We start from the raw sequence: 23,731 nt of genomic DNA, 5'->3' as shown, positions 1-23,731 counted from the left end.
ATAGAAAGCCCAGAGGTAAACCCACACACATATGGCCACCTTATCTTTGATACAGGAGGCAAGAATATACAATGGAGAAAAGACAGCCTCTTCAATAAGTGGTGCTGGGAAAACTGGACAGTTACATGTAAAAGAATGAAATTAGAACACTCCCTAACACCATACATGAAAATAAACTCAAAATGGATTAAAGACCTAAATGTAAGGCCAGACACTATCAAACTCTTAGAGGAAAACACAGGAAGAACACTCTATGACATACATCACAGCAAGATCCTTTTTGACCCACCTCCTAGAGAAGTGGAAATAAAAACAAGAATAAACAAATGGGACCTAATGAAACTTAAAAGCTTTTTCACAGCAAAGGAAACCATAAACAAGATGAAAAGACAACCCTCAGAATGGGAGAAAATATTTGCAAACGAAGCAACTGACAAAAGATTAATCTCCAAAATATACAGACAACTCATGCAGCTCAATATCAAAAAAACAAACAACCCAATCCAAAAATGGGCAGAAGACCTAAATAGACATTTCTCCAAAGAAGATATACAGATTGCTAACAAACACATGAAAGGATGCTCAACATCATTAATCATTAGAGGAATGCAAATCAAAACTACAATGAGGTATCACCTCACACTGGTCAGAGTGGCCATCATCAAAAAATCTACAAACAGTAAGTGCTGGAGAGGGTGTGGAGAAAAGGGAACACGCTTGCACTGTTGGTGGGAATGTAAATTGATACAGCCACTATGGAGAACAGTATGGAGGTTCCTTAAAAAACTAAAAATAGAACTACCATATGACCCAGCAATCCTACTACCGGGCATATACCCTGAGAAAACCATAATTCAAAAAGAGTCGTGTACCACAATGTTCATTGCAGCTTTATTTACAGTAGCCAGGACATGGAAGCAACCTAAGTGGCCATCAACAGATGAATGGATAAAGAAGATGTGGCACATATATACAATGGAATATTACTCAGCCATAAAAAGAAACGAAATTGAGTTATTTGTAGTGAGGTGGATGGACCTAGAGGCTGTCATACAGAGTGAAGTAAGTCAGAAAGAGAAAAACAAATACCGTATGCTAACACATATATATGGAATCTAAAACAAATACTGTATGCTAACACATATATATGGAATCTATTTTTTCTAAAAAAAAAAATGGTTCTGAAGAACCTAGGGGCAGGACAGGAATAAAGACGCAGATGTAGAGAATGGACTTGAGGACACAGGGAGGGGGAAGGGTAAGCTGGGATGAAGTGAGAGAGTGGCATGGACATATATACACTGCCAAATGTAAAACAGATAGCTAGTGGGAAGTAGCCACATAGCACAGGGAGATCAGCTTGGTGCTTTGTGACCACCTAGAGGGGTGGGATAGGGAAGGTGGGAGGGAGGGAGATGCAAGAGGGAAGAGATATGGGAACATATGCATATGTATAACTGATTCACTTTGTTATACAGCAGAAACTAACACACCATTGTAAAGCAATTATACTCCAATAAAGATGTTAAAAAATAAATAAATAAAAAATAAACCACTACAGACAGCTGGCTACCACTCCCACCAGTTAGTGCCACTGTGGGAACCCAATGGGATGTCACAGACTTCCCATTTTCTAAGAGATACAGGAAATGCAGCTTTGGGGGAAAATATACCAACTTTTAAATATAGGTAACCATTTATTTTTTACACTGTGCGGACAAAATAAGACAGGTCTGCAGGCAACTGCCAGTGTTGATCTCCACGATGAGCCACTTCACTCACGGGCAGAGCCCAAACTCAAGAAAAGTCTCTGACTCCTGGGCCATGATGGAACCAACCAGTGGTTTCTCCAGCCCGGACCAGCCCAGAACTGGAGCAGGAGGCACAGAGGAGAAAGGATGGGCTGAGCGAAGGGAGTGCAGGATATCCAAACCTGACAAAATCCGCCTGAAGAGGCAGGCTACAGAGAATCTGACTTCAGAGCTCACTTTTTTTCTTCGTCAGTCAGATCTTTGCCTGAAGCTACACACGAAGATTTCTGGCAACCCCTCGTCAATGGGAGGACTGCACAACATCCGGCCACACTAAGTAAAGAGGATCTTTTCCTCTGAGATGAATGTGTGTTAAAAATATCAAGTATTAATCACTGGCAACATTAATTTATAATAATGCTTGTCTCCCTTTCAGCTTCCAAGTCGACACCTGGCCTGACTGCTTTGAAACTGATACCCGTTCCATCGTGGGAATTATAGATAGCCCGAGGTAAAATTTTCACCTTGACCTGAATAGACTGACTCCATGTGATGGTTTATGGAATGAAGGGACTACATTGGGCACTAAAGTCCTGGGTGGGTCTATTTGAGGTGGTGTTTAAAACATAAAAAAAAAAAAAAAAAAGAAAGAAGAAAGACAGCAATGGTGGACTGGGAGGGAGGGTCCTAGAGTAGCTCTGACCTGCTTCCTCCCTGTGGGAGGTCAGCCTCCCTCCCACCTGGCCCATTTCATGATGGGTCAGGGGAGGGAGGGGACATAGGCTGTTTCATCCCATCTTGACTAAGTTCACAGTCCAGTTTCTATACTTGCTCTTGGCGACTGATTGGTGCAGACACCATCCTTTACTGAAGGGGCACAAAACCCACTTTATATAAACAGAAGGAAAATCCCTCTATCGGCCTACAGAGCACTGTCAGTGCCCGAGCTCACTGTGCCCGAGGTTTGCACCATCTCATTCCGGGCCCACAAAAACCCTGCGAGGGAAGTCCCAGTGGGAAACCCATTTCACAGAGGAGGAAACTGAGGTTAAAAAAGCTGCTTCCCCGAGGTCCTCCAGGTAGCAAGTGGTGGGCAGAGTCAGGATCAGACCAAGAAGAGGGAGTCGCTGGGGTCTCCTTGCTTGATCCCTTTCCATTGTTTTTCAAGCTGCTAAAACCCCAGCTTCCCAGGCCCCCCTTTCCAGGAGTTTGGATCCAGCAGCTCCAGGACTCTGGGTACCTAACGAGCACCCTCAAGTGATGTCCACCACCAAGGAGGGTTGGGCAGCATTGCTGTGGGGTCCACCTCATGACAACCCGCTGAGGCGGCAGAAGTCACTGTCCCCAAGTAGCAGAGGTGCAAACAGACTCTGAGAACCCTGACCCCTCAGGGAGCTGAGTTGAGAATCTGAACCTTTAGTCCCAATGCCACCAGGAGGGACTGGACCACCAGACAGAAGGGGGGCGGGGGAACAGACAGAGCACCCCGTGGAGGGGAGAAGGCAGGTAGGAGGTGGGGAAAGCAGCGTCTGGGAAGGAGGGCGGGAGATGCTGGGGGCAGCATATGGCCCCATTTCTGATTGTCCCCAGCTCCCCAGGAGCTCAGGGCATCCCTGGGGCAACCAGCAAAGGCCTTCCTGGCCCACAGACTGCAATCTCCATGGGTCTCCCTTGGTCCAGGGCTCCTAGGAGGGTGCAGGCTGTCCGGGGGTGTGGTGGCCACAGGAGGCCTATCCCATGACCAGAGGTGCCCACAGGCCCTAAGGAAAGGAAGGACCAAATACCCCGAGAGCAGACTACTGACAGACCACCACTAAGTGACCTCACAGCTGCCTGTTGCCAGTTAGGGCCCTGGGGCCATCTTGTCCACCGGAGGCTCTTCAGGGAGCCCAGCTGGGGCCAGTGCCCTGCTGGGGCCAAATCCTCCCAAGAGCGTAGTCTCCCCATCCCCTCCCCCCGAGACAATCCTCCCTCTGCCTGTCCCCATGAGGCCTCCTCTGGGCGCCTTCACAGTGTCCCTCCCTGGAGGCTAGTGAGGCCAGATAAGGCACCCCGACCTGCGCTCTCAGATGTGTGATTCCCCTCCCCTCACCTGGGAGTGAGCTGTGGGCCACCTCTGCCCCCAGGGCTCCTTACAGAGATTCCCATCCCCAGCAGGCTCCTGGGGCGGGACAACCCCAAGCCAAGGGGCCTGGACCTTATTTTCTGCTGCCCTGATTCCCCAACACCTCCAGCTGACACCGAGCATCCGTTTGGCGGCTCAGATGCGGGTCTCTTGCAGCTGGGCCCCAGATGGGGGCCTGGGAGCATATGTAGGACACATGTTTGCCTCCTAGCTGGGCCCTCAGGGCAGCCAGTACTGCCGCCTTCACCTGCAGGTCTTCCTAGCATCCAGGTGGGGCCCCAGCAGTCCGCCTTCAAGTGATCGAAAATTATAGCCTCTTGGGGGGCCCCCTCTCTTTGTGTTCCTCTTCCCCCTTTGCCACTTGGGTGCTTAAGGTTTTCCCAGGGACAGTCGCACCCACTTTGAAATCTAATTCTGGATGGACACAGACCCAGGCCCAGCCTCTACCCCCTTCTCCCTGCCTTCTCTCCTGTCTTGCCCATCCTTGTTTTAATATAAAGGCCACACTCTAGATTGACTGGAGCTTTTCCTAATGGAAAGTAGTCTCTCGGTCCCTTGGGGGGAAAAGTAGAATTTTCTTCATATGTTTAATTTATCTCCTCCAAAGGTTGGGGTGACAGACAGGGTAGGGCAATGTTTCTAGGGGGGGTGGAGGTGCAGGGACCACCTGCATCAGTCACAGCTGGAGGGGGCTTGTTAAAGGCTCCACTGAATCTGGGTCTCTGGAGGTAACCCAGGAACCAGCATTTAACATCATCCTTTGGGCTTCTATGTACACTGAGGTTTGGAAACTGCAGGTCTACGGGGTGAATGACATTTCCTAGTACTGGGGCCACCAGCCACCGAGATGCCTATCTCAGGGGACACACATGCTTTGGCAGGTTTACTTTGAACACAATCTGAGAAGAGCCAGAATAAAATTCAGAGCCCACTCTCCTTATGCTTTTTCTAGGAAAAAAAAAAAAATTGAATAACGCAGTATTAAGATCATAGCCCATATTGAGCAAACATACCATTGTACTTGGAGACAGTGACTCATGTGTATAAGCAGGGTATGAAGAAGCTCTTAGATAAGATTTGTGTATCTATGTTCCCAAATGGAGTGTTATTGAGCTTTTCCCACAAAAGCCTGTGCTTTTATTTTAAAAAAAATTTTTTATATTTATTTATTTATTTTGGCTGCACCAGGTCTTAGTTGCATCACGCGGGATCTTCGTTGTGGCATGCGGAATCTTTTTTAGTTGCGGCATGCAAGCTCTGATTTGCGACGTGCATGCGGGATCTAGTTCCCCGACCAGGATCGAACCTGGGCCCCTTGCACTGGGAGCACAGGGTCTTACCCACTGGACCACCAGGGAAGTCCCAAACCTGTGCCTTTAAACAACATAATAATAATGGACCGTGATCCGGACAAACCGGGATTTTTTCCTACTCTGTTCGAATTCTGGGGAAGTGAAACGCATCCAAGAGCAGGTTTCTGTTTCTTCCTGGCAGTTTTATGAGTTTACCTCACTGAGGAGATGCCCCAGGTAACACTGGCTTAGTGTGTCAGGCAGAGAGATCCCAGTACTGACTGTCTGAGACATCTTCATCAATAAACAAAAAAATGTATAAAACATTCCCACAATGCTTCCAAGGGCCAGGGCTATCCTAAGCACTTTGCGTGCACTAACATTTAATCCTCACAGCAACCCTAAGAGGTAGGTACTATGGTTACCTAACCAAACTTGGGTCCCCTTGCCTGTGCTCAGTAAAGCCAGTCTACCGACACCAGGTTGTGGTGAAGGAAAAGTGCAGTGTTTATTGCAGGGAGTCCGGGCAGTTAAGACTCAAACGATGCAAACTCCCCAATGGCTTCCAGGGAAGGGTTTTTGAAGACAGAGTGAGGGAGAGGATTGTGGGGTGTGTGAACAGCTCATGGACATTCTTCTGATTGGTTGGTGGTGAGGTAATCGGGGGTCAGCATCATCAGCCTTCTGGTTCCAACCGGTCTGGGGTCTACGTGCTTGTGGGCAGCACACAGTTAACTTCTCCCACCTGCTGGGGGTTTCAGGATCTGCAGAACAGCTCAGAGGTCATGGCTCAGGATATTATCTCCAGCCCTTGACTTTGTTTAATGGCTAAACTATTATTATTTTGTCTTGCTTGACTGTTTTCCTTTCTGCATTTTCTCACTTCTCTGATTACGTTTATTCTTTGGAACTCAGGCAAGGCCTAGGAGGCTAAAGTTTTTCTACAAACAAGAGGCAGGCGGAGGACATGGGGAGATTTGTCCCGGGAAGGCCCCATAGGGTGCAGCTCAGTTACACTATTATTAGTATTGGCATTTTACAGACAGGGAAAGTGAGGCAGAGAAGCTTAGTAAATTGCCCACAGTCCCTATCTAATTAGCAGCCTGACCAGGGTTCAAAGTCGCACAGTCTTGTGCTGTTAAGCACTGTGTCACCCCAGTAGCGAGGTAACTTTGCTGCTAATTCCGTGAGATTCGCCAACAGAGCAAAATGCAAAATGACAAGAAAATGTCAAGCTGCCATTTGACAGATTTGTTTACTTGGTCCTCGGGACTTAGTTTCGTGACAGAATCTCACAGGCTCCTCTATGCCTTGTCTCTTGTCAGAACTGTGCCCACGGCTTCTTACTCATCAGCATTTCTCTCTGCTTAGGCCCAGTTCATCCTCCTCACTAATCTTCAGCCCCCAAATAGAGGCCCCTCTGTCCTCACTAGGTCAGGAGCTTTTTCCTGCCCAGGATGAGGTGAGGCCCTCCAGGGGCTCTGATCCCTTTAAAGAACCACACCTATGTTTTTCCTCCAAGTTGCACTAATATTTCAATGAAATGAAAATCCCTATGATCCATGGGCAGTGGAGCCTTCCAAGTAGGGGGCTGAGAAAAGAAAGAATCTTCTGGGTGGAGGACCTCCTGTGGCCTGGGCCCAGTGGTCCTCCTGAGGCCCACACACTGTTCTCTGAGGCTCATGGCTGGCTGCAGGCTCCCATGGGGCCCTTTCTTTATAAACTTTGAGTGGAAGTCTTCAGTGGCAGCTTGCAGAGGTCGAGAGGGGCCACAGGGGGCCGAGGGGGAAGCCGAGTCTTTGCCCACCTAAAAGTTGTTCCCCGCAGTGACTCTATGGCTTTGAGCTTCTGAGGCTAGGGATGGCCCCCGACCAGGGTTGGAACAAGGAGTGGGTCATATTTCACCCTTATTCCTACCCAGGATCAGCTGTCCAGAGCCTCTGTCCTCTGGCCGTGCAGCTGCCCCAGCCCGGGCCTCCACCATTCAACCCTGAGGACACAAACAGGACTCAGACACTGCCCTTCCTTCTCCCGCGGTGGAGGCTGACCTAGACATGGATGCTTTCTAAGAGCAAGTGCCAACTCGCTGTCTGCAGCGTGTCCTTCGTGTTGATGGATGCGGTGGGGGTGGGGGATGCATGTGAGTTGACCTGAAGGATGCGTGGAAGTCACCAGACATCAGAGGAAAGCAGAGCATTCCCCACAGAGGGAGCAGCCTGGGCAAAGACACACGTGGCATCCTCCACAAACTGAGACAGTCCTGAGGCCGGGAAGCCTGGTGGGGAGGGTGGGAGAGACAGGGAGAGGGTGGCAGGGCCGGACTACGAGGGCCTTTTCGCTCCCTGACAAGACTGGGCTTTCTCCTTTGTTGCTGAGAAGCCATTGGGGGAATTTTTCATGGGGAAAGAACCAGGCAAATGCGCTGCCTAGAAGGACGACTGGTGGACACGCAGGGGTAGATTTTAAGGGGAAACTGGAGGCAGAGAGAATAGGTGGAAGCAGTTGCCCCAGACCACACCAGGCAGGAGGAGGACTCAGACACAGCCACGGCTGGAGGGAGGAGGGGCAGGGTCGAGAGATGTTTAAGAGGTAATAGAGGGCTTCCCTGGTGGCGCAGTGGTTGAGAATCTGCCTGCCAATGCAGGGGACACGGGTTCGAACCCTGGTCTGGGAAGATCCCACGTGCCGCGGAGTGACTGGGCCGGTGAGCCACAACTACTGAGCCTGCGCGTCTGGAGCCTGTGCTCCGCAACAAGAGAGGCCCATGCACCGCGATGAAGAGTGTCCCCCACTTGCCGCAACTGGAGAAAGCCCTTGCACAGAAACGAAGACCCAACACAGCCAAAAATAAATAAATAAATAAATTTTAAAAATAATTACGAAAAAAAAAAAGAGGTAATAGAAACAGAATTTGGTGGCCAGTTGACAAGGAGCTCAGGAAGAAGGGACAGTAGGAGACAGAAAAGTCTAGACTGCTCTTGAGCTTCAGACTTGATACTAGGGGGCAGTGGAAGCACAAACCATCATGACCAGCAGAGAAAACGAAGATTTGGGGAGAGAGGCAGCTCTTCCTGTGCCGTGCCCTGGTGCACACAGACAGGCCAGGGGGGCATCCAGTCATCTTCCTCTGACCCCCATCCACCTCCACTTTCCTAATCCTGGAGAAGCCGTGAGAGGAGATGTCTTACAGGAAGATGACAGAGGCTTCCAGGAAAGAAGTTTGTAAGGTGGGATCAGACCCAAAGGGGCAATTAAGCATTTATCCTGCGCTCCTTAGGGTGGAAGCCCTCTTTACAGAGGTGGAAACATTGTCCCTCTAAACCTCTGATTGAATCTAACGCTTGGAATGTCTGGGGAGTGGTCCCCATCTGCTTTGAGAGGTTTCATCGTTCTGATGTTTCCATCTTTCCCACCTCAGCTCTTCTATGCCATCCCCACTTTAGCCACTAGATGGTACCAGACTCCACCAGTTGGGAAGGAAGGGTTGCAGCAAATAAGGGGAGGTCAGGCTGTCACTAAAGGCACCCACATCTTGAAGGGCTGCCCATTTATTTCACCTAATTCTAACTCTTAATTCGTCTAGAATATATTCTTATTATGGATATATTATTCTTATAATTTGATTCTTTTTATAACTATGTTTATGAAGAATATATCCCTGAATATAAAGAATTCTCACAAATATACTTTTCTTAACCTCCCCAGCCTCCCCTGTGTTCTCTCCAGTCTTCAGGCAAAAAAGCAGGGAACTGGAGCAGAGACCAGTTATCCACTCCTTGAAATTCTGATATAGAAAGTGAGAATCGGTCCAGTTAGTGTAAAGGGAAGGGTCGGCCCATCCATGGGTCTGCAGATCTGCCAGCTCCCTGTGGGGATGGAGAGGGGTCCCCTCATGCCTGCAGCCACCCGGCCTCTCGGCTCCCTGCACTGAAGCCTGCAGCGATGCCCCACTCAGGCTGGCTCTGCTTGCAGAGGGTGGCAGGACTAGGAAAGGCCTCACCCATAGCATGACCTGGCAGCAGCCAGCGGTTCCTGGAGATCCAAAGGACAGGATGGGCAAACTGGATTCCTGGACGTGGAAGGGAACTCTGTAGCCAGTACCTGAGCCTGGAAGTCAGGGGCAAGGAGACTCACGGGCTGGAAGAAGGGGACAAGTCCGCAGAGCAGGAGCCAGTATCTGTCAACAGAGCCAAATTGAAGAACACGCCCTGTGTGGGGCACAGGCCCAGCCTGGGTGGGTCCTGCAGTAAAGCCTGTCCTGAGTACACCCTGGGCAGAGCTATGACAAGGTCAAGGGCAAGTAAGGGAAGCCAGGAGCCCCTGGACCTCAGAAACCAGTTTTCTCAGAGGCTTCTGAGAAACACAAGGATACAACGTGTTTTCATCTTTTTTTTTTTTTTTAACATCTTTACTGGAGTATAATTGCTTTACAATGGTGTGTTAGTTTCTGCTTTATAACAAAGTGAATCAGTTATACATATACATATGTTGCCATATCTCTTCCCTCTTGCATCTCCCTCCCTCCCACCCTCCCTATCCCACCCCTCTAGGTGGCCACAAAGCACCGAGCTGATCTCCCTGTGCTATGCGGCTGCTTCCCACTAGCTATCTGTTTTACGTTTGGTAGTGTATGTATGTCCATGCCACTCTCTCACTTTGTCACAGCTTACCCTTCCCCCTCCTCATATCCTCAAGTCCATTCTCTAGTAGGTCTGTGTCTTTATTCCTGTCTTGCCCCTAGGTTCTTCATGACCTTTTTTTTTTTTTTTTCTTAGATTCCATATATATGTGTTAGCATACGGTATTTGTTTTTCTCTTTCTGACTTACTTCACTCTGTATGACAGACTCTAGGTCCATCCACCTCACTACAAATAACTCAATTTCGTTTCTTTTTATGGCTGAGTAATATTCCATTGTATATATGTGTCACATCTTCTTTATCCATTCATCTGTCGATGGACACTTAGGTTGCTTCCATGTCCTGGCTATTGTAAATAGAGCTGCAATGAACATTGGGGTACATGTCTCGTTTTGAATTATGGTTTTCTCAGGGTATATGCCCAGTAGTGGGATTGCTGGGTGGTATGGTAGTTCTATTTTTAGTTTTTTAAGGAACCTCCATACTGTTCTCCATAGTGGCTGTATCAATTTACATTCCCACCAACAGTGCAAGAGGGTTCCCTTTTCTCCACACCCTCTCTAGCATCTACTGTTTGTAGATTTTTTGATGATGGTCATTCTGACTGGTGTGAGGTGATACCTCATTGTAGTTTTGATTTGCATTTCTCTAATGATTAATGTTGTTGAGCATTCTTTCATGTGTTTGTTGGCAATCTGTATATCTTCTTTGGAGAAATGTCTACTTAGGTCTTCTGCCCATTTTTGGATTGGGTTGTTTGTTTTTTTTGCTATTGAGCTGCATGAGCTGCTTGTAAATTTTGGAGATTAATCCTTTGTCAGTTGCTTCATTTGCAAATATTTTCTCCCATTCTAAGGGTTGTCTTTTCATCTTGTTTATGGTTTCCTTTGCTGTGCAAAAGCTTTGAAGTTTCATTAGGTCCCATTTGTTTATTTTTGTTTTTATTTCCATTTCTCTAGGAGGTGGGTCAAAAAGGATCTTGCTGTGATTTATGTCACAGAGTGTTCTGCCTATGTTTTCCTCTAGGAGTTTTATAGTGTCTGGCCTTACATTTAGGTCTTTAATCCATTTTGAGTTTATTTTTGTGTATGGTGTTAGGGAGTGTTCTAATTTCATACTTTTACATGTAACTGTCCAGTTTTCCCAGCACCACTTATTGAAGAGGCTGTCTTTTCTCCACTGTACATGCTTGCCTCCTTCATCAAAGATAAGGTGACCATATGTGCATGGGTTTATCTCTGGACTTTCTATCCTGTTCCATTGATCTATATTTCTGTTTTTGTGCCAGTATGATACTGTCTTGATTACTGTAGCTTTGTAGTATAGTCTGAAGTCAGGGAGTCTGATTCCTCCAGCTCCGTTTTTCTTTCTCAAGATTGCTTTGGCTATTCGGGGTCTTTTGTGTTTCCATACAAATTGTGAACTTTTTTGTTCTAGTTCTGTGAAAAATGCCAGTGGTAGTTTGATAGGGATTGCATTGAATCTGTAGATTGCTTTGGGTAGTAGAGTCATTTTCACAATGTTGATTCTTCCTATCCAAGAACATGGTATATCTCTCCATCTATTTGTATCATCTTTAATTTCTTTCATCAGTGTCTTATAATTTTCTGCATACAGGTCTTTTGTCTCCTTAGGTAGGTTTATTCCTAGATATTTTATTCGTGTTTTCATCTTATGTTTTGCATTTTCCTAGACTAGGGATTGAGGTGAGAAGAGACCATGGGGATAGTAGCCTGGCACTTAGGGGATATTCCCAGCCCCTGGTTCAGACACAGGCTCAGGGCCTCACCAGCCCATCCTTGATATGGACTTTCTCACCCACACACGGTGAACTGAATGGCATCAAGTATTTGACACTAAACAAAAGGGACTAAATTGCAGAAAAGGGAGCTGCCAGCATCCTGAGCTCACTAATGGTCTTCCCACCCAGATGCCAGCTCACGGCCCCCTCCTGCGTCCAATCCATCTGAACCACACCCTCTCCGCCCAGAGCCCACTGAGCTGCCGCAAGCCCTTCATTAAAAGAGACCCTGAATCAACTTTCTCCAAAAAATTGCCCCAGCTGGGTGGAGGAGCTCCAGTCGCATCCCTCTCCTACCTGGACACAGCCCAGTCCTGTCCCCTCCCCACGTCCCCACACCAGTGCAGCAGGAACACCATGACCACTCGCCCCTTTTTCATGCTTTTATTCTGCAACTAGTGGTCAGTGTGCACAGCTTCCGGCATCAGCATGCTGACCTGGGCAAGCCTCGGGCAGGGTCCAGATGTGAGGTGCTGAGTGAGGCTGGTGTTTTAGACGAGATGGAGGCCAGTGATATAACGCCCAGACAAACTGCTTTGAACTTCAGGCGGACCTCACTCTCTAGAGAAGATGACTTATCTAGATGCGGGGCACGTGCAGCCTGGCTGTGGTCCTGGATGGTAGTTGCCTCCTGTGTCCAAAATCAGTGATCTGCTTGCCCCACCCCTACTCCTGACCCCTCCCCAAGCTGGCCAGATGCCAGAGGCCTCCTCAAGGTCACAGACCTGCTCTTGACCCTTGGAAGGAGCTGTCGAAGGTAACTCCCTCATTGCCACCTAAAATGTCAACAGCTGGTTTAGACTGAACCGCCACCATCTGCGTTTCATGGGGAGGCGGTGGGACTGGGGGCTTCGCTGGGTAACTGGTAACTTGCGCTACGAGGGGCCTTGGAGGCCTGCAGTTCTGGCCTGGGGGGCAGGTCACAGGCTGGCCCCATAGAAGCCGTCTGGAGGCCGACTGACCTCCTGGCTCCCCACGCCTTCCTCGAGCTCACCGACTCAGGCAGAAGAGCACATGCAGGGCGGGCAGATGGAGACATGAGGAAGGAATACGTTCCTGTTACTTGCAGCCCCTCAGGCAGCCTGAGCAGCGCACACAGGCTACTCCCAGGACCGCAGCCACCAGCCTGGACCCTGCAGGTCACCCTGTGGCGTGTGTCTCGTGGGTGCACCTGTGTGCGCTAGGGAGGAGGCGGGTAGGTAGCCGGTGCGGGAAGTGGGGATGGGACAGCAGTGGGTTGCAGGATTGGGCCACAGGGCAGAAATAAGAGTCCAAGAGCGACCACCCCAGTCCGTGCTCAGGAAGAGGCCTGGTGGGTGTCCGGAGACCAGACAAGCTCCTAAAAGTTGATGTTCTTCAAGTCGGTGGAGCAGCGGTACCTGCCACCCAGGCCTCTGGAGCACAGCAGGCTGGGCAGGCAGGGGCAGGTGTGGTGCTGGCGTTTTCTGAAGAAAGGGACCTGGGGAGAGAAGGGAAGGGGGTGGCACCTGCACCAAAGGGAGATGGGCCCCTGGAGCAGGAGCCTCTGGCCAGCCCAGCCCTGGCCAATGTCTCACTGCCCCCACCCCAGCACAACAAAAACAGTTTTACAGAGGAGGAAGCTGAGGCACAGAGTGGCCAAGCAACGTGCCAAAATCACACAGCCAACTTGTGGAGGAGCCAGGATTTGAACACAGGCCATCTGGCTGTGACACACTTGTGATCAGCCACAGCCCTAAAACCCCACAAGCCCTCACACTGCCCACCCGGGGCCCCTCGCTGACCCAGCACACGTGATCACTCACAAACTCACGCCTACATCCGTAATTGAATATCACTTATAGCTCATCCATTATACTCTCCACCCCGTGTTGGGTGCCGGGGATGCAGCTACACAGGACATGGTCCCTGCCGGGTGATTCACACCCAGAGGAGGGCGAAACCACTGAGGTTTCCTCAAAGGGGGTGAATAGGAGAGGTTCAGAGCATAGGTAGTCAGGCAGCCTGGGCTCCAATCCTAGGTCTGCCACTTCCCAGCTGTGTGGCAACTGGCAAGTTATTTAGCTTCTCTGTGCCTCAATATATTGTCTGTAAAATGGATTAATAATAGAGGCTACCACATATGGTTGTAAAGGGGTTTACACTATAAACCTAAAGAGGTTTAAACTTGCAAAGAGCACTTAATATGAAGGGTGGCACATAGTAAGCACTCAGCATTAGCTTGTGTTACCTCGGCTGCCTGCTTTGGGAATATAGATCTGCGGCTGAACCCCCTCACACACCCCAAGGCCACGAGGACTGTGCTCTGTCCCGTCTGTCTCCCCCCACCTCCTCACTCCCAGGCAGGCCCTGCCAGGGAGGACCACAGTCGGAGGATGTTCCTGGGTGCAGGTGTGCTCCCCAGAGGGGCTTGGAGGGCGCCTGGAGCACAGGGAGCCCCGGGAAGGGGGTGCAAGCCCACAGTTGCTGCTGCATCCACCTGACGTTCAGAAGCAAAGGCCTTGAGGCCTTTCTGTGCCCTGTGGGCTGGGAGCTCCTGAGGGAGCAAGGCAGGCCCTGGGCACCTGAGGCACAGAAGGGTGAACCTCCTTAAAGTCTGTGCACCGGGGGCCTGGCCAGCTTCACCCCGCCTCTCCCGCACCCCCAGGCCCTGGCTGGGAGCCCATTTTACAGTCTTCCCGCGTCGTGTTCTTGAAGGAAGTAAGCTGTGCAGCAAAGGGCATTCAGGAGCCTCTCAGAGCTGGAATTCATCAGATCGGCAACAAACTTCAGACGTGTCAGCCTACTCCCCTCGTTGTATGCACAAGGTGACTGACGCCCAGGACCCTTCAGCAACTGAGGAGCTGGGGTCCCAGCCCCCAGGTCTAACAGGCTGTGTGATTGGGACCCCAGGCCACCCCCAAAGCAAGGAGGCAGTGAGATATTCCTAGACTGGAGTCAGGACACTGCGGTCCAGCGCCGGCTCTGGCTCGTGGCCTCGTGCCCTGAGCAAGTGTGAGCAGTACCTTGTGGCTGCCGGGGTGGCACTCCTCTCCTTCCCACCCCAGCAGGGTGCACACCCGCAGCCCACGCAGCCACAGGCTGACTGCGCAGCAGGTGCCCGCCCCGCACTGGACGTCCCGCTCGCAGGCCTGCGGGGTGGAAGACAAAGGGGTCGTTAGTGCCCATTAGGCCCATCCCAGGGAAACCAGAAGGGAACGCACATCCAAAAGCCCTTGAGAGAGGTGCTGGGAACAGCACTCAGGCCGCGGCCTGCTGGGACACCTAGGGCAATTCTGCCCCCGCGCCACTCTCGGCAGGATGCTCAGGGCTCCGCTGGGCAGCAGGCCTGGATCTGAGGAGACCCAAGCTCCTTCGAGGTCACTCGGTAGGGAGGCTGTCCTCTTCTGACGGGTCTAGGGCTTAGCAGATGGAGCTTTTCTGGCACCAGGAGATGCTCAGTGGATGCTGGGGGGATTGAATTAATTCAAATCCTTAGACGGGGGAGGGCCCCAATGGCCTGCACCCCAGGGTGGTCAGTGCTGAGTTTCCGTGGATGGGGACCCTCCAGCCCTCACCCGGCAGCACTCAGGGTTGGTGCCTCCCCTCCCCGTGGTGTCCCCCTCGGTCCTCACTAGAAGCCCAGCCTCATCTGAGGGTCCAGCACCCCTTGACAGGTGTTTCCCCCGGGGCTTCTCTGCTGGCCTGCCTGGCCCCCAGAGAGGGATGGACCCCTCTGGGTTGGGCTCCCAGAGCAGGCGCTAAGTGACCTTCTGGAAGGTGCCTCTGTAAAGCCACACAAGCCCACTTTAAACAAAAGCCTGGATTGGGGAAGACAGAACTGAACGGCTCCAGACTCACAGGAGGCCACACTGGAGAAGCACCCAGGCTTTCCACTTCCAAAGAAGCTTTGCGGCTTTTCTGAGCCAAAATTGGGAGCGGGGTTTGGGTTGGCTCTTCTTCTCCAACACAAGGCCATGGAGGGCCCTCTGGCTGCCTGGGGGGCAAGGCAGGAACTGTAAGACCGGCAATGTGCTCGGCCCCAGGAGGAAAGTGGGAGATGCCGGGGCTGCTCGTCACGCAGAGGAGGTGTAGGTGGCAGTCACCTCGCCACTCCGGTCTCCAGCCTAGTGAGGGCACTTCTCACACACCAGCCGGTCCCTGAAAGCTCAGGGTTAGGGCCGAGTAGACCCCACCTGACTCTTCCACCAGAGAGGTGGGGCGTTGCTGTCGCCCTCTGGGAAGAGGGACCCCGCAGGCCTGAATTTGGGATGGTCACAGTGCTGGGAGCAGGGGAGTGTGGGCATGGTAGAACCCAGCCTCTTCCCGAGAGTCAGACTCAGGGCAGCAGCAAGGCCCGGAGCACAGAGGGAACAGTTCTAACTACCTGTGGTCGGGTCTGTCATGTGTGTCCTCTTACCCCAGCTTCCTCTCCTTCTGTGCTTTCCAAAGGGTCAAACTGGAGGCTTTACTAGGAAGATATTTCCTCACCTCTCAGACCTGCCTCCCACCCCACTCCTCTCCCCAACCCCGGGCCAGACTCAGGGTCAACCCGCTGTTCCCGTCCCCCTCGGTGGGGTAACCACAGCTTCTATCCTCTGCTCTTAACCTCCTGATCTTCAAGCTACACAATAGGAAGACAGCCTTTGGTGGTTTACATTCATTAGGTATAATTCTGCCCTGACAGTTGTATTTATGCTCTGGGTCTCCAAAGCATTGGTTTGCCTTTGATGCTTGTTCTTCTTTGAAACTCAATCTTTTTCCTCTAAAAGGGAGAAGAAAGAAATTTTCCTTTCTGTGAACATTAAAATTAATCCAATTCCAGGAATGGTTTGGCCTTTCTCTACATTTCCATTCTCTGTGTAAAAAGTTAGAGGAAGTTGAAACAAAAGTGAATGTCCCTCTTTTTTTTTTTTTTTCTAGTGGCTTTTATCTGGAAAACTCTCAGGTAAGCCATTACTTTCTGTTTTGATAAGAATTGTCCCACCACCGTCACACAACGTGTGCCCATGTGAGGGTAGGTCCAGGTGAAGCCAAACTTCTGAGAGAGAACCACAGTTGGGGTGTCTCGAATAGTACGATGTGCCCACCCGGGTGTGCCCACAGTGGGACCGGATTTCTACTTGTTATCCGACACTTGCTTCTGGGTCACTCAGCCAGATGTTGGCGTCGCCCTTATTCCTATCAGAACTGGGCACAGAGTGAAAACACATAAACCATAAGGGAAGGAAAGAGTTTCAAGACAGGCTTTCTTTAAGAGTAGAGAAAGCAGAGATTAAACGTACCCAATAGAAGCTAAATAAGGTCACCGCCTTTAAGTCAACTTGCTACGTAAATTACACTTGACATGTGGTCTAGACCATATATGAAAACCAAAGTTTACACAAAAGATAGATTAGGGGGTGCTAATCCACTTTATAAAAGAGTTCATTATTACACAATAGGAATCTTCTTTTGACCAAAGTTCCAAACTTCAGAATTTGCAATGCTCTCCTAATGCATTGAGAGCAGAACTTGATTTACACACAGTTTCTCAAAAGCAGATCCCCTTTAGCAGAGTGAGGTCTAACTAACGTGAAAATTCTGTGAAATGCCTCTCGGAAGTGTTGTCTGGTGGCTGGTTCCCCACGCCCTTGGTTTGCCTCCTGTGCAGTTGCTGGCTCCCAACCCATGCAGACCCTGATGTCCTCCCAAAACCCAGGGAGTAGAGAATATTGGACGACTTACCCCTGTGATCACGGCACAGTCGGACACAGTCACCAGGAGGAGCATGACTGAGACTCGCATGGTACCTCTCATGGTCACTTGGGGTGACGGCAAACACTGCCGGCTCCGCTCAGCCTCAAGCCCTCCAGCTGGGAAGGTCAGGCTCTCCCCAGAGATTTATACCGTCCGATCCAGGCTGCCCGTGGATGCCTGTCTCCTCTATTCTCTTCCTCATCACACTGTTATTCAGATGATCTCAGAGATGGAGATGAGACCTGAATCCCTAATGACATCAAATCACCGTCAAAACTAATAAATGAACCATCGGCGGCAGTGACAGTTGCTCTGACTCTCAGGACGCAGAGATCCAGTCGGCTCCATGCATCGCACCCCACAGTACTCTCTGCCTCTGGGACATCCTTCTGTTCTGCTTGGGGCGGGGTGGGGAGGGCTTTGGCAATAAATCAAGGGATTTACAGCATCGCCATTTACCCTTCCCTGCGCCAAACCATGTGACAGACACTCAGGATCATCAGTTCCCTCACACGCAAGCCAACAAGAATAATCTGGGCACTTAACTGTCCGCTCAGCACGAGCTGGGGGCTGAGAGGACACAGTGGGAAGGCAGTGTCCCTGGTCCCCTAGAAGGTTAAAATTCCAATGGGGAGACATGAGACAGTGAGAAAACAAGGCCAGGCTTGTGGAGTTGATGTTCCTGAGAAACTCACAAGTAATCGCCCTCTAAGAGGCTCAGGAACCAGAGGGCAGAAGATGAGCCAGGTCACAGGTCCCTGTGGAAAAGCGTGCTTGGGCTGGGCTGCAGCTAAAAGGTACCAGGAGCCACCCGCCTTCCTGTTTTATGGGTTGAGCATAAGAGTGGCCTTATCCAGGGCCACTGGCCATTGGCGCCCATGTACGTCCCGCAATATGCTAAAAGGTGTTACGCACAGAAATACATAAATATAAGATTTCCACAGTCGAAGCTCTGGGAAACACTGATTACACAGTTCAACTAGCTTTTTTACTGCAGGATTTTTCAGAGCCTTTCATATGCTAACAAGCATTTGAAAAACCAAGCAGAGAAATGCAACTTGTAGTTATTTCCTAAACAGATTCATCCACCAAACGCTTTTTTCTTGGAGTGTTTCAGGGGAATAGGGCTCCCACATAGACACGCTGACAGGCATTTATGAGTCCCGAGAGAGGACCCAGCACAGCAGCTCAGATAAGACCCCAGAGACACACTGGGGCGTTGACTTCCTATCCCAGGGTCATTAGTTTTATGACCCTGAGAATAGTGAGAATCTCTCTAAGCCTCAGTTTTCTCATCTATAACATGGAGTTAAGAGTAGCACTTACATCATGGGGTTTTGTGAGTATTCGTGCATTTATTTATTCATTGGCTATATCTTTCTTCCCAACTACTATATTGAAGGCACCGTTCTTGGTGCTGGAAATAGAGCAGTGAACCAAACAAGGTCCCTGCCCTCATACTGGGGAGACAGGTAATAGACAAATAAACAAATAGATTTGTAATAACATGGCTAGGTTTGTGGAGTGCTATTAAAAAGGAAGGCAGGCTTTGTTATACAGCAGAAACTAACACAACATTGTAAAGCAATTATACTCCAACAAAGATGCTAAAAAAAAAAAAAAATGAAGGCAGGGAAGATGACAGAGCATGACACGGGTGGTACTTTAGATGGGGTGAGGGTCTCTCCAAGAAGACACTTGAGAAGCCTGATGAAGTGAAGGAGTGAGCTGGGCAGAGCCTGGGGAGAAGAAGCGGTGCAAAGGCCCTGTGGCAGGCCCTTCTTGGCCAGTTCCGGGAGCAGTAAGGAGTGTGGTGAACAGGCGAAGGGAGAGGAGGGGATGCTGTTGAAGCAGGAGCCAGGGGTCATGCCATACCAGCCTTGTAGGACATGGTAGGGGCCTGACAGCAAGTGTGACGGGCGCCCTTGGAGTGTCTGGAGCAGAGGAGGGGCAGGATGTGATTTACACTTTGAAGGATCTCTCTGGCTGCTTATGGAGAATTAAGCGAGATGATGCTTGTGAAGTGCTCAGCACAGCGCTTGGCACACAGCAGCATTTGCAACTATTGGCAATTTCTATCGTAAAAAGATGGGCCTGTCTGCCTTCATATGAAATTTTCCTGCAAGGTGAGAATCAAAATGACAAGTGTCTAAAGCCCATCCATACACCATGGCACTGAGCCAGGAACACGACAGGAGAACCAAGACACCATCACCTGCCAGCAACTTACCGAGGGAGAAGGCGGCATGGTGCCAGGTGCTAGGAGGGGGCACAGAGGCAGCCCTGCACGCTCGGGACACCTGGCACAGACTGCCCGCCTCACACAGGTCACATCCCAAGAGACAATGTTAGATGGCAGCAATTCTCAGGCTAGCACCCCCATTCTGCCCTCACCTCCCATTCTCACCCCCTCCCTCGCTCTCCACAACCCCCAAAACTAATTATCCCACAAAATGGCGTGAAGAATGGTAGCAAGAAATACTGCTGCAAACAGGACCAATAATACTGATTGAAAGCACTTTATTTCTCTCGAATACTGGTGCTTGAGGAAAAGCCAGTTTAATTAGAGGAAGGCAAGGGATAGGCAGTGACTTGGTGGAAATCCCAGAGGAGACTCTGGGGAGCTTTGGAGTTTTGGGCCCAGTAACTCATGTAAGCAGACGTTCACGGAGAGCCTTCCACAAGTCAGGGCCAGAAGCTCATGGCCGTTGGGTCTAATTTCCCTCCAGAACTGAGAGCTCTCCTGTCCTGTGCCAGGTGGATTTCAACAGTACCCTTGACACGTGTTAGCCAGATGAGGGTTACTTTTTGGCTGACAGGTGTAGTGCAGAAAAGGAGAGTGGGAAGGAGAGAAGGGCCCTGAACTAAGCCAGCAGGAACCGGAGACCGGAGCAGGAGGTCAGAGGTGAAGACAGCGGTGAAAGCGGGGAAATGGTGACAAGCGTTGACACTGTACTTGCCTCCCTTGAGGGAGAGGAAAGCTGGGGAGAAGACGTGCTGGGCAAACCTTTCCCACCTCCTCCATGGCCAGAGGGAGTGAGGCGGGTGGGCGTTTGTAGGAGAGGGCTGCCTCGTGTCTGGGCCGGGCCCCTGCTTCTCTGCATTAGTGCTGTGGTGCCAGTGTCACCATTTTGCAGGACCGTTTATACAGCCGTGTGTGTGTGTGTGTGTGTGTGTGTGTGTGTGTGTGTGTGTGTGTGTGTGTGTGTGGTGAGCAAGGGCCACTCACTAGGGCATAGGAAAAGCCTATGGCGTAGGAAAGCCCTGGGATGGAGGTGCAGGCCCAGGTAGCCCTGACCTGGCACAGTCCCTGAGGTCACTCACCCTCCTACATGGGATAAGTTTGGCTCCTAGAGGGTCCGAGGCCCTTTCCAGCTCTACCATGAGGCTCTGCAAATTAGAAAGCGAGTACATGTCCAGGGGCCATACTGCTCCTGCCTAAGAGTGACACGTGTGATCACTTTATCAGTGGTTCATTAGTAGTTAATGATTAAATAAGAGCTGACTCTGACTCACTGAAAAAAGAAATAAGCAATCAGGGACTTCGCTGGTGGTCCAGTGGTTAGTACTCCACGCTTCCACGGCAGGGGGCATGGGTTCAATCCCTGGTTGGGGAACTAGGATCCCGCAAGCCACGCAGTGTGGCCAAAAAAAGAAATAAGCAATCAAACAATGGAAACTGGAGCCTCCAGGCCAGAAGTTCTTAACCTGGGGTCACAGCTCCCCAAGCAGTTGATGAACAGAATTCAGAGGATCCATGAACTTGGGTAGAAAAAATAATTGCATCCTATTATCACTAACTGTTAACTGAATTTTAACACTTTCTTCTCTTCTAACCGTAGGCCACAAACACAGAAGTATTAATAGTACCTGTGTTCTTGTCACCAAGAGAAATCACAGATCTTTAAATACCATACGGCTATTGTTGCCTATGGCTCAAAATATTTCTGCTCATCACTACATTGAAATCATGGTAGTTGTTAGTCTAGACTGTGTTATTTGATACATTAATAAGGAAGCACATATATTACCACATCACAAATTTGTTTTTAATGTAAATCATTTTTAAAAATTTATTTATGTATTTATCTATTTTTGGCTGTGTTGGGTCTTCGTTTCTGTGCGAGGGCTTTCTCTAGTTGCGGCGAGCGGGGGCCACTCTTCATCGCGGTGCACGGGCCTCTCACTATCGCGGCGTCTCTTGTTGCGGAGCACAGGCTCCAGACGCGCAGGCTCAGTAGTTGTGGCTCACGGGCCTAGTTGCTCCGCGGCATGTGGGATCTTCCCAGACCAGGGCTCGAACCCGTGTCCCCTGCATTGGCAGGCAGATTCTCAACCACTGCGCCACCAGGGAAGCCCTAATGTAAATATTTATAACTGTTTCAATATAATTCTTTCTAATCTTACATATTTTATTTTATACATTTTAAAACACTATTCTAAGTGGGAGTCATGGGCTTCCAAGGCGCCCATAGTACAAAAATACCTAAAAACTCCTGCAGCAGAGTGAGGACACTTAGAGAAGAGACTAGGTTTAGTGAGGTGCAGGGTCATACATTCAGGCTAGCCGAACTTAGCTAGAACCTTAGGCTGGACACATTTGGGGAAAAAGTTGTCAAAAAGAAACAGAAGCAGCCGAAGCAGCCATTTAGAGCAGGCAGAGTGCAGTGCCTGGGGTCACACAGAACAACAGGACTAATGCTGTTAGTGGCTGTTCCCACAAGAAGGGGTCACAGGGCGAACTGGCTCCTGATCTGGATCCAGGTAGACTCCATCCTAGGCCCCTGAGTCTCCCTAACCCACAGACAACTTGTACCCCATCTACCTCATCTTCAGAACTCGCTGCATTTTTAAAAACCAAGGACCAGGTTCCCATCAGTCCTTGAATCTTGAGTCCCCACCAAGTTACTTCCATCCCAACTGTCTAACTGTGGTGCCAATGACTGATCACGAGACCTCTTTATTCTACAACTGGAAGACATAGTTAAACAGAAGACATGATTACAATGTATCAGAGACTATCAAGTACCTAAGAAGAAACACCCCACAACCTGGACCCGTCACCCGTGGTCACCCTGACACCGTCCACGTCACAAGCTCTCGCTCACAGCTGCTGCCCTTGAACTTACCCTTGAATGCTGCGCTGGTCTCTCCTTCAGCTTGCACCTTGTTCCTCTCCTTCCCCACACAGTGAGCTTCTAGGTAGATAGACCACATTCCTCTCCTCCTTTCCCCTCCTTAGCCCTCTCCAGCCTCACTTCTCTTCCCACCCCACCAGTGAAACCACTTCCTCTAAGCTGCCCTTGTCCTCTAAATGCCAAATACACAGCAGAAATTAACACCATATTGTTAAATCAACTAAACTTCAATACAATTTTTTAATTAAAAGATTTAAAATAGGGAATTCCTTGGTGGTCCAGTGGTTAAGACTCCATGCTCACTGCCGAGGGCCCAGGTTCAATCCCTGGCTGGGGATCTAAGATCCCACAAGCCACGAGGTGTGGCCAAAATAAATTAATTAATTCAATAAAATATTTTTTTAAAAAATAAATAAGGACTTCGCCGGCGGTCCAGCGGTTAAGACTCTGCACTCCCAATCCAGGGGGTGCAGGTTTGATCCTTGGTCAAGGAACTAAGATCCTGCATGCTACACAGCCAAAAAAAAAAAAAGATAAAAAATAAAATAAAAATAATAAAAAATAAAAAGCAAAAAAAATGCCAAATACAAAGCACCATTTTCAATCCACATCTCGCACACTTGCAGGTGTTGACACAGGCACCTACTCTTTCTTTAAATCCTTCTCTTACTTTTCATGACATCGTTTTCTCCAGGTCCCCCCACCCTTCTCAATCTCCTCCAGAGGTGCCCTGGGGCTGCACTCCCACTAGCCCCCTGTCCCTCCACCCGCACCCAAGGGAGCTTCACAGCCACCTACGTGCTGATGACCCCCGACTTTTCCCCACCCCGGCCACCCCAGCTCCTGCCTGTCTAGCCAGCAGCCCATTGGATGTCCCACGCTGATACTCAGGCACCCCACTTTCACATACTCCTGTCCTCCAGCATCCTTTATCAATCACTCTCACGCCTAAACCCACTCATATTGCTCAGGGTTCTTAGTTGCAAATAACAGAATCAGTCCGTCTGGCTTACGCAAAAGGGAATTTAATAAAGATTAGTAAGTAGTTCACTGAATGGCTTGGGGTCTGGAGAAACAGGATGAAGCTTCACGTCCAGGAACAGTGCCCAGATCCACACCACAGAATCGGCTAACAAGGAAAGCGTCTCCCCCGGGGCAGATCTGCTGTCATCCAGGCCCCACGCAGAGCCACTTTCTTCCTGCTGCTTCGTTCCTACAGAAGGGAAGGCACGCGTGGACTGGTTACAGGGTGCAGGTCCCACACGTGCCCTTCTGCAAGGACCCTGG

The 23,731-nt window shown here is 50.0% G+C and overlaps 1 protein-coding gene across 1 annotated transcript; it reads right to left on the bottom strand.

Annotated features, from left to right (window-relative positions):
• Positions 1-12,948: 12,948 nt before the first annotated feature.
• PROK1 (prokineticin 1) lies at positions 12,949-17,366 on the bottom strand. Its single transcript, XM_068538118.1, has 3 exons — positions 17,295-17,366; positions 14,594-14,719; positions 12,949-13,068 (listed from the first exon to the last, which is right to left on the bottom strand). Exons 1-3 carry the CDS (start codon positions 17,364-17,366, stop codon positions 12,949-12,951), a joined length of 318 nt encoding a protein of 105 aa, XP_068394219.1.
• Between the last annotated feature and the right edge of the window lie 6,365 nt (positions 17,367-23,731).

The sequence above is a fragment of the Eschrichtius robustus genome, chromosome 3 (genome assembly GCF_028021215.1).
Source record: "Eschrichtius robustus isolate mEscRob2 chromosome 3, mEscRob2.pri, whole genome shotgun sequence".
NCBI classification, from domain to species: domain Eukaryota; kingdom Metazoa; phylum Chordata; class Mammalia; order Artiodactyla; family Eschrichtiidae; genus Eschrichtius; species Eschrichtius robustus.
This window is presented reverse-complemented; position numbering and strand designations above follow the sequence as displayed.

What these genes read in the sequence shown, in the direction of transcription:
- PROK1 (XM_068538118.1), bottom strand. Translation starts at nt 17,366, where the DNA reads ATGAGAGGTACCATGCGAGTCTCAGTCATGCTCCTCCTGGTGACTGTG. An exon ending in ACTGTGCCGTGATCACAGGG is followed by an intron (nt 14,720 to 17,294) that starts GTAAGTCGTCCA and finishes TCCACCCCGCAG; the next exon opens with GCCTGCGAGCGGGACGTCCA. An exon ending in GCCACCCCGGCAGCCACAAG is followed by an intron (nt 13,069 to 14,593) that starts GTACTGCTCACA and finishes TTCTCTCCCCAG; the next exon opens with GTCCCTTTCTTCAGAAAACG.